This window comes from Dermacentor silvarum, chromosome 10, assembly GCF_013339745.2.
Source record: "Dermacentor silvarum isolate Dsil-2018 chromosome 10, BIME_Dsil_1.4, whole genome shotgun sequence".
Classification (NCBI taxonomy): Eukaryota; Metazoa; Arthropoda; class Arachnida; order Ixodida; family Ixodidae; genus Dermacentor; species Dermacentor silvarum.
In genome coordinates, this window is record NC_051163.1 from 101678493 (window position 1) to 101689352 (window position 10860).

Below are 10860 nucleotides of genomic sequence, written 5' to 3' on the forward strand. Positions count from 1 at the left end.
GCGGCCGCCGAAAAGGAGGAAAAGTACAAAAGCGCCACCGCTTCAAACTCTTCGCGCCCATTCGCGGAGTCCGCGCTGTCCGGTGCTGCGTCCGCGCCTCCGCACCAAAAGTTAACGGGAGAAAGCGCGTGACTGCGCGCTGTTCTCTTTCGCGGCCGTCAGTGGGGCGGCGTTTATTCGTATCAACCGACGCAGGTCGAAAATCGATTCGTAACAACAGTTCTCTAGCGCGTTGCAAATGTAATGGTGCTCGGCCGGGACCACATAAAAATTCGTATCATCCGGAAATTCGTATTAGCCGTGATCGTATCATCGAGCTTTTACTGTAGTAGAAGCAGATGTGGCCAAGTTTATGCTGGCAATAAAACTACTATCCTTACTCCGTATACTCTACTAGTAAATTTGCTTTGTGTTTCGGGGGAAACTGCGACTTTTTCTTTCGCTTTTCGCCGCTTGTCTCACGCGTGCGCTCCCGCGCTCCCACTTCTCCGTGTTTGCACGCCCGGCAACCGTGCGGCCGTGCGGGCCGTGCTCAACGCCTATTAGAAGAGGCCATGCTCCATGTGCCGATTTCATGGTTGCGTGCCTAAAAGAATCGCGCTATAACCTGTCTTCTGCTTCGCGCGCCTACGCAATAAACGGTCCGCCTATACATTGAGTTCTATGGGAAATATATCGGTAGTAAAAAAAACCCACGCTATTACTGGTCCCGTGCTAAAGGTGGTTATGTTATAAGTGGTCTGCATTGTACCAATCAGTGCATTCTGCGGGTAGCAAAGTGGAGTCTCGTTAATATGATCTTCACGGGAACCGGGAAATAAAATGTATCGTCCGAAAATCGTATTATGCAAAATACATTGCTCCTATAAGACACTGGCTAGGAAAAGAACCAAAAACTTATTATCCCAAAAAACATAGTATGCAGAATTGTATCAACGAGATTCCACTGTACTAGCTTTTACGGCTGAAGGTTGATAGTCAAAAACGCTTGAAAGAAAGTCAAGCTGAAAAAGTGATAAAGGGCATTCTTGTTTCACATAGTCATTGGTGGAAAAAAAGCAAGTAGAGCCTTTGAGCCTTTAGCCATTGTACAAGGGGAACACAGCTGCCCGTGGTAACAGGAATATCTAACTCTTTGCTTAAAGGAGCCCTGCAATGCAGATTGAATGTGTTTGTAGTTTTTATTCACTCTTGAATAACAGTGGTATAACAATGGTATGATGAAATGGCTTGGGCTACATTCCTTGTTTAACTACTGTTGATCACTACAAGCCTTCATCATCCTGTGAACCGCTGTCTTGCTTGGATTTTATTGACTACTGTGTAGTACAGGTCTTAGCAATGCCTTAACTGCCTTGGCATAGGCAACTCTGCGTTACATTATAGGTGCTTAGTGGGAACGCTGAAAGTGACCAATTCTCACCGTGAGCACACTACCTTGCAATTTTGAATCCTGCTACCTCTCGTACATTAGGCACGCTGTCAGTCCTGATCGATCAGGGAAGTTGGCCAGGCCACAGTGTGCCTTACACTGTACGCTAGTGGATCCACACGGCCAGTGGAGGCATGCAGCATTGTCGAAGGAAAGGCCAAGTGTGTGGTAATCATTAAATGGTGCTTTACAAGCATTTCCAGAGCAACTTAGGCCAGCAGAGCTATCAGTTCTGAGCTCTCTCTTCCTTCCTATCTTGGTGGTTTTCCATCCTTTCTCCTCCTTCCCCACTCATGTTCAGGTGTCAGCAGCGGGGTAGACAGTTTGGTACAATCAGCAGGCTTTCCTCTTCTTTGTCAACCAATTTTTCTGTTAACTGCCACGACAGCACTGACATCACAGTATTTATACTAGTATAATAACATGGCTCAGGATGCATACCTTTCACCGGCAGTAACAGCATACAGCAGTGGTTGTAGCTTCTCGCGCTAATGAGCGCCGCTCGAGAGCGTGAACTTTCTTTTTAGTTTGTAATACACATAAAGTGCAAACGCCTCTCTAATATAAAGACTTGATTTTTAAACAACAAGTATGGTGCACTAAACAACAGCCGACTTACAGTGATCTCATTGCATACATCTCAGATACCAAGGTTTCACCGCCAGTTCAGACCTCTTACTCTTTTTTGTTACTTTCTGTGCCAGTTTATAATTATAATTCTTGCTTAAATTGGGAACAGCATGCTCAATTCTATCACTATAAATCATGGTCTTCCAACTTCCACCAACATCTCACGGCGCATTCTGGGTGACTATCAGTTCCCATAATATTAGACGCCATCAGGGGCGCGATCGGAGATCTATCTTTGTTTGTTTCACATTCTGTTCAGTGGCTGCAATGTCTCAAAGTGGCAGTATGCAAAATTTGTGACAACGGGAGGGAGAGAGCAGCCAATCGGCAAGGTGTGAACTCCCCGGAAATTTATCATCCGGGGAGTTCACCGCTTGCCGATTGGCTGCTCTCTCCCTCCTGTTCTCAAAAAATGGTGCATACTGCCACTTTGTGACGTCGCAGCAACTGAACAGAAGGCGTTTCAGACAAAGTTCTCTGATCACTCCCTAAGTGGCGCCCAATATTAGAGGGATTTACACACCCAGCTGGGGTTTAAATTGCACTTCAGCGGCCTCAAAGTATTGCATTTTACATTTCCTAAAGCATGAAAATTGGGGTGTGCATTAAATTGAAGGCATTTGATTTTTGGCCTCTGGTCTTGAAAAATCAGGTGCGCATTACATCTGCGTGCACTTTATAATTATGTAAGGACCGTACTTATTCGAATATACGGTGAGGCTTTTTCCCAGACTCTTTAGTCTCGAAGTCACCCCCGCCTTACGTGTGAATTTTGCCTTTAGGTGTGGCTTCACGACAGCGCGAATTTTGCTGTATAGTGCAGCTTCACGGCAGCACGACTTTCGCCTTATGGTGTGGCTTTACAGCAGCGCATGCCGCAATGTCGTGAAGCCACACTATAAGGTGCTATTTGTGCTGCCTTGAAGCAACACCTAAAGGTAAAAATTCACATATAACCCACACTCCACGTGTTGGAGCTCCCTTCCTCCATATTTCGTGGTCGCCATTTTGCGTGTTGGCTGCGTTAGTAATTCGGCATTTCGGGCATTCCCGGCCAAGTCTGAATAATTTGTCAGCTACTCTATATCGCCTTATATTAGTGTGCATACTTAAGCTTTTTTTTTTTCTTGGGTTCTCCAACAGGCACCCTCGCCTTTTAATCGTGACCGCCTTATAGCCGAATAGATGCGGTAAGGCAGTAAGAGGATTCCAGACAGAACAGGCACATATAAAAAGTCTTATACAAGAGCACTAATTTGAAAGAGGTAGGAGCAAAGGAGAAGTTTGGGTGTAGGAGCCAAATGTGCGGTTAGCATTTTCAGTCACATAGTTGACGGTTGTGCTTTATACTGCCTTCCAGACTCGATGCGAGCACCCGTGCGGGGAGTGCCCATGCGTGCGTCCGTCGCACAGCCCTGGAGGTTCCCGCCAGCATTTTCTCAGCTGGTGACGCAAGCGCAGCATTCGAACATTCTACGAGCTCGAGTGGTTGACGAACCGACATCTGAGACATTGCACCAAGAAGGGCAGATGCTGCGGGGGCTGCTGGCGTCCGAGACATCGTACCCTGATCAGCAGCAGACTTCAGGAGGAGGGGGAGGTCTGGACGAACTGCCGCCACTGCCAGAGTCCGAGGGACCACAGGTAATATCGATAATGACTTTGTTCATGCTTCATTTCGTACTCAGCAAGGCAATGCTGTGCAAGCTAGGCAAGTATAATGGGATCATAGGAATCAGTGCAGGAAAACTTCATTAATACGCGCCCGCTAATTCCAGTTTAAATATACAGTAGAACCCCACTGATACTTTTTTCATGTGATTGTAAAAGAGAAAAACATAATAGCGAGGAAATGCAAAAGCCGAGAAAACAAAAAAAGTCAGAAGTGAGAGTAGTGAACTGCACACAATTTTCTTTTAATTCTTACATTTTGGCCCGAAAGCCGAAGCATCCATTGCGATAGCAAATTAGAGGACAGCTATACAAAGTTAGGATAGTAGGTTTATCATCCATATAAACTTGTAAACATTCGCTTATTAACTATATTAACAAGCATGCTGTCAGCGCGTACAGGCAAACATGAACACATTACACTCGATGAGTGCAGACACTCGCTCAAAATGCTGGCGTGAGGAAGCGCGGCAATAGTAGCAGCATTGAGCGATGTGGCCTTCGTGCTGTTTTTCACTTCAACACAAACTGAGCGCCGAGGGCACGCAGCACACACAAATTTTTCGAGCCGCTGCCACACCTACACTGCCTAGACTCTACCCCCAGGCAGATCGCTTTCAAGATGCAGCCCGCGCGACCGCGAGCGTTTCTACAGTACGCAGTTGATGCCAGAGTACAACGCCGCCCCCTTCCTCCCCCGGTGCCTCGAGCGCAACTGAAGTAGGCGCGCTTCATCCCCGCTTTTTTTTTTTTGCGCACGCGAGATTTAGCTGCGGTCGTCCGCTAGCCTCGCACGCTTTCACTTGCACATACAGTATATGGCGCGCGGCGACGGCATTATCGCCCTTGGACTTCATACGGAGCATCTATGCACAATAAACACTTTTAGGGCCCCAACGCGTCATAGACACCATCTTTAGATAGCAAATACGAATCTCAGCCATGCTTTTGCTGGCGGAAACTGAAAATACGTCATAGGTATTGCCCCCGGCACTTTGGGTGGCCAATCCCATCATCAAGCCACCAAGCCAAGTGACATGAAAAGCCAACATGGTCGCTTGGGCCGGCGCGGGGTGGCAGTCCGCAATGCATGATGCGGGAACGGTCCCACAGTTGCGACACATTAACGGGATTACCAATGCATTGAGTCCTATGGGAGCTATGCCGGGACCGGCCGAAAACGACATAACAGCCAGGAAAACGCAGCACCCGAGAACGTAACTGCGGGGTTCTACTGTAGTTGCAATGAATCCCCCATTCTGTGGCCATTTAACTGATCTCTTAACTGATCTTAACTGATCATAACTTAACATTTAACTGATCTCGTATTGGCTGATCTCTTAACTCATGGGTTCTCAAAGTGGATTCCGCGAGCCACTGATAAATTTTCCATGGTCCCACGCTCGCCAATTAAGAGGCTAAAATGGCGAACAAGAGGTGTGCTCAAGCCACAGAACTTCTATTACCCATGCCCGAGTGTCAAAAAGCACATCACAGCGCGTAACAGCAGTGCGTGAGCTGCGCAATAAATCCGCAAGCAGCTTGTAGCCACGCAACCTTCTAAAACGGGCAGCGCGCCTAAGCTTTCGCACTTGAATCTCGTAGGCCGTAACTTACTAACATGTGCATTTCTCCCGTTTGTAGACAGGGTAGGTGCCGATAGCGTGCGCGCTGACGTATACGTCGGAAGAACAAAAAAAATAAATGCGCGGAGCACCACAAATGCGCGCCGTGAAAGAGCAAAAACGGCGCTAGCGTCCAAAAACGAAGCGGCGCAGTCCGCATCACCATGGTCCTCAGCGGCAATCGTACGCAATACGTGACTGACAGCAACGCCAAAATGCTTTGTGCTTATTTGTGCCCTCAAAGCCTTTGTTGTTGCGTTAATCAACGCGCGTAACACCGCATTGGCGGTTATCCACGTGCTTCCTTAAGTGCGTAGTCGCCATCTGTGATCGCGTCCATAGCCACCACAGTTTCATCCGCAGCGGTTGCGGCAAACAGTAGTTTCGTTTTGACTCGGTGCGCGCGCCGGCTGCATGCCTTCATAACTGCGTAGTCACCATCCATGATCGCGTCGATAGCGATTGCGGATTCGCCCATACTTGTTCCAGCAAATGGTAGTTTCGTTTTGACTTGGTGCGTGCGTCGGCCGCCTGCCTTCTGAACCGCAAGGTCGCCGTCCATGATCGCATCGATAACGGCCGCGGTTTCGTCTGCAGCGGCTGCGGCAAGCAGTAGTTGCGCTTTGACTCAGTGCAAAAATGTCAAAGATTAAGAGCACCGGCTACATCGCAATGGACGGACGATTTGTTGGTGACCAGCTCCCTAGCAAAAAATTACCGGATGTGCGCGCGGTAGTGAAAAGCAAGTATGTCTGCAGATGAAGACGCGCGCCGCGACCGCGCTGCGAAGGATGTTGCGAGGCCTTCGCCGCTGCTAGCCCTTAATCAGTCATGAGATGACAAGAATTTCAGCTTCCTCACTGCTTTTGTGCAAAATAGAAACAAGATTTGCTGGTGCATTCAGTAAATAAAAGCGTGTTGACGTAGTAAGCATTCATTTATTGTTTTCCTGATACTCTGTATAATTTGACATTAGTTTAATTAGGACACTTTAATTCGGTTAATACGGGGGGGGGGGGGGGGTTTCCTTGGCACTTCATGGAGCTTAGCAGGGTTCCCCGGAACGAACATGCTTGAGAACCCCTGTCTTAACTCCCCCTGTCTTAACTCTTTCTCTGCCATGGGGAAAATAGGTGTTTTTTGTATGTTACAGCAGATGTTTTTTTTTTTTCTGAATGAACTACTGCACTCAATATTTCATGTGGTACATAAACAGAAAGCAAAATGAATGCACTTTTCGCGCATAAAAGTTTTATTAACGAGATGTGTGTCATAAAAAAACCTAAATTGTTAAAATCAAGATTGTGCGATAAAATTGAACAAAGTTTGTAAAGACACGCGTCTACTAAGAAAAATATGTAACAAAAATTATGAGATATACAAAATGTATTGCAATCTATTAGGCACAATCTCCGAAAAAATTAAAATTTTTCATTGAACAGCTATTCCGCTTCAAAAATTTAACTGCAAGCACTACAGTTGGGCATGCTGTGCTGCGGCTGCCGATGTTCCAGGCTGGTTTTTGTCGTCGTTGCTTTCACACTCAAAGTCTGATGTAAAGTCAGTGTCCTCCGACTTGCTACTGCTCAACGCATCGATAAGATCAGCCTCAGATGCATTGCGATATCTGCTATCTCCCAAAGCGCACGCACTGCTTCTGGAGCCATACATTTTTGTGTTCTGCTTTGATGATCCCGAAACTTCGGGGCACCTTAAAAATCACTGCCAAGCGGGTAAAATGCGAACTGCTGAGAAAACAAAAATATGGTTCTCCTCCTTCACGTCTGATGGCACAGTGTGTCCGTGAGCGGCGCGGAACGTCTCGAAAGCGGCGTTTCAAACCATCGATAGCGGGCGGCCATGTTTTGCTTTCTACTTTGACGACTGCGAAACTTCGGAGCGCGTTCAAAAATCACCGCCTCGTGGGAAAAATGCGAACTGCTTATACAACTAAAATATAGTTCTCCTCCTTCACGTCCGATAGCGCAGTGTGTCCCTGAGTGGCGCAGAAGGTCTCGAAATCGGCATTTCAAACCATCGACAGCTGGCTAACGATGTCCAATGTGCATAGTACGGAAAAAGTTAACTTTCTTTTTTAATGTATTTTTTGGGTTGACTGTCCTGATGTTGCATGCTATTGCGTTGTATGAATAATGCTTTTGTTACAGTGATGCACTTTCTTGCTTTTTTTGAATAATGCCCGTTTTAAGTTCTTGTAACCGTAGTTCTCCCCTCCCCCAGTGCCTTCCTGTAGGCCTGCGAGGTATTCACAAGTGAATAAATAAATAGGCGCAGCAGCCCCTACAAGCGGAACCACGGCGGTCGGATGAGCTTCCAAATGACCGGGCGGGGGGCAAGCCTCCGGTCGGCTGGTACCGGGTGCCCGGCGATGGTCGGCCCATGTACGAGTGCCATTTCTGCCAGCGCAAGTTCGGCTGGAAGAGCAACCTGATGGACCACCTGCGCACGCACACGGGAGAGAAGCCCTTCAAGTGCAGCATGTGCCCCATGGCGTTTGCACTCAGCTCCACCATGGTCAAACACCTGCGCACCCACACGGGGGAGAAGCCATTCAAGTGCTCGCTGTGCCCCAAGCGGTTTGCCCGCCAGGACCACCGGGCCCTGCACATGAAGACACACAGGGTGGAAACTGGTGAGCTCTCTATCGCAGCGAACAGCTGCGTTAGCATCACTCCTGCCGATTTCTGCAATTCTGATCAGAGCCTTAGCTTGAAAAAAAAAATGTCGCAGTTTTGCCCGAAAGGCGAAGCATCAATTGCGATAGCAAATTAGTGGAGAGCTATTCGGAGCAGGGATAGTAGTTTTATCGGCTGCATAAACTTGGACACATTCGCTTACTAACTGAATTAACAAGCGTGGTGTCAGCGCGCACAAGCAAACATGAATAGATCACACTGAATGACCGCAGACAACGACTGTCAAAACGCTGGCAGCAAGTGCAGCCGCCACAGCGGGCGAAGGTTCGTGCGGTCTATCGCGTCAACGGAAACTGAGCGGCGAATGCACAGCGCATATAAAAGTTAGAGCCATGTGGAGATAACAGATGGTGCAGGCGACCACCACAGCCGCGGGCAAAGTACGAGCGCAGTTGTTGGCAGAGTAAAAGCTGCCCCCCCCTTCCCTCCCTCCCTCCCGCGCTGCCTTCCCGCTTTCTTGCTTTCGCGTGGGAGATTGAGTGGCAAGTTCCTCTCACACCCGGTTGCAAGGTACGCCTTTGGTGCCGGAGCACAGCGTCGCCCCGCTTCCCTCCCTCCCATACCCCCACGGCCCTTCGCGCGACGGTCGCATTTGCTTTCCGCCGTGCGTTAGCTCTGCGTTATAGCGCGCGTCCCCGCGCTTTCGCTTGCGCATACAGCGTGCGGCGACGATTTTATCGCCCTTGGACTTTATACGGAACCTCACGACGACGGCAGAAATCTGGTTGAAGTGTCCATATAATTGCTATCGCAATAAAAAAGAGACCAGTTAGACACAGAGGTGACGCCTGCGGGCTGCCGCAAGACGTTCACCACAGTGCAAAAATCTAGCCCACCGGAAAGCCATACAGGTTTCTGTGAGTTGTTATAGCTGTGTGAGCATATGGTATTGGGCTAATCGTGGGGTGGATTCATTATGCATCTTAGGACCAATGTGAAAGAACAGGGGACAGGAAAGAAAAGAAAGCTTGTCTTTTGTCCTCAATCTAGATACAAGAGCGTAGATACAGTTGCTGAGTGATCTTTTGAAGCCATCGATTATTCAGACTTATCTGTGGCTGCTACACCAACTTAACAACTAGTGCATGGGTTCTCAAAGTGGGTTCCGCGGAACCCTGGGGTTCCGCTGGCCCCTGCTCGGGGTTCCGCGAGCCACTGATAAATTTTCCGTGGTCCTGCCCTAACCAAGTGGCTAAAACGGCGAAAATGAGGTGTGCTCGATCTACAGAACCTCCGTTACTCACGCCTGAGTGTCCAAAAGCACTCACAGCGCGTAACGGCAACGCGCGAACTGAGTAATAAATTCGCAAGCCGCTTGTAGCCACCCAACCTCCGAAAACGGGCATTACGCCTAAGCTTTCGTACTTAAATCTAGGAGGCCGTAATTTACCAATATGCGCATTTCTGCCGTTTGTAGATAGCGTAGGTGCCGATTGCGTGCGCACTGACGTATACGTTGGAGGAATAAAAAAAATGCGCGGAGCATCGCAAATACGCGCCGCAGAAGAGCAAGAACGGCGCTAGCGTCCAACCGAAACGAAGCGGCGCAGTCCTCATCACCATGGTCCTCAGTGGCAAGCGTGCGCGGCACGTGATTGACAGCAACGCCGGAGCGCTTCGTGCCTAATTGTGCCCTTAAGACTTTATTCTTGCGTTTATCGCCGCGCGTAACACCGCGTTGGCGGCATGCCGCGTGCCTTCATAAGTGCGTAGTTGCCATCCATGATCGCATTGATAACCACTGCAGTTTCGTCCACAGCAGTTGAGGCAAACAGTAGTTTCGTTTTCACTCGGTGCGCGCGTCGCCTGCGTGCCTTCACAAATGCGTAGTCACCAACCATGGTAGCGTCGACAGCGACCGCGGTTTCGTCCGCACTTCTTGCAGCGAACGGTAGTTTCGTTTTGACTTGGTGCGTGCGTCGGCCGCCTGCCTTCTGAATCGAAAGGTCGCCATCCATGATCGCGTCGATAGCGGCCGCGGTTTCGTCCGCACTTGTTGCAGCGAACGGTAGTTTCGTTTTGACTTGGTGCGTGCGTCGGCCGCCTGCCTGCCTTCTGAACCGCAAGGTCGCCGTCCATGATCGCGACGATAGCGGCCGCGGTTTCGTGCGCAGTGGTTGCGGCAAGCAGTAGTTTAAAGCTGTCGAAGATTAAGAGCCCCGGCTACATCGCGATGGGCGGACAATTTGTTGGCAAGCAGCTGACTGGCGAAAAAATAATCGGGATGTACGCGCGAGAGGCCTTCGCCGCTGCTAGCGCAAATCAGTCATGAGATGACGAGAATTTCAGCTTCTGCACTGGTCTTGTGCTAAATAAATATAAACAGAATTTGCTGATTCATTGAGTAAATAAAAGCGTGGTGATGTAGTTAAGCATTTGTTTATTGTTTTCCTGATACCCTTGATAATTCAACATTTGGTTAATTAGGACATTTTAATTCGGTTAACTGAGGGGGGGGGGGGTTCCTTGGCGCATCATGGAGCTTATCAGGGTTCCCTGGAACGAACATGCTTGAGAACCCCTGAACTAGTGTATCATTGCGGGCATTTAACGCTTAAACTTCGCAAACATTCCTATTTTTTCTGGGGCACATAGCATTAAACCTGCAAATCTTTAATAAACAAGTTATGGGTTTGTAATCATACAAATTTTAGTACCGTTCGTCAAATTTTTCTATTTTTTGTTTCAGCTGTAGGATCTTTTTAATTTTGAGGTTCAGAGGTCTGTAGCTGGTTGTGAGAAAGTATTAGCTGGGATTTGTATAGACATATGCATGTATTGCATA

General features: G+C 48.5%; 1 protein-coding gene across 1 annotated transcript in view; it reads left to right on the forward strand.

Moving 5' to 3' along the window:
• Positions 1-8087, forward strand: part of LOC119431721 (zinc finger protein Xfin) — a 33210-nt gene extending 25123 nt beyond the window's left edge. Inside the window, exons 4-6 of the mRNA XM_049658008.1 lie at positions 3423-3706; positions 7648-8011; positions 8080-8087. Coding sequence (XP_049513965.1) covers positions 3423-3706; positions 7648-8011; positions 8080-8087 — 656 coding nt within the window. The remainder of the gene's footprint in view (positions 1-3422; positions 3707-7647; positions 8012-8079) is intronic.
• Positions 8088-10860: the final 2773 nt, after the last annotated feature.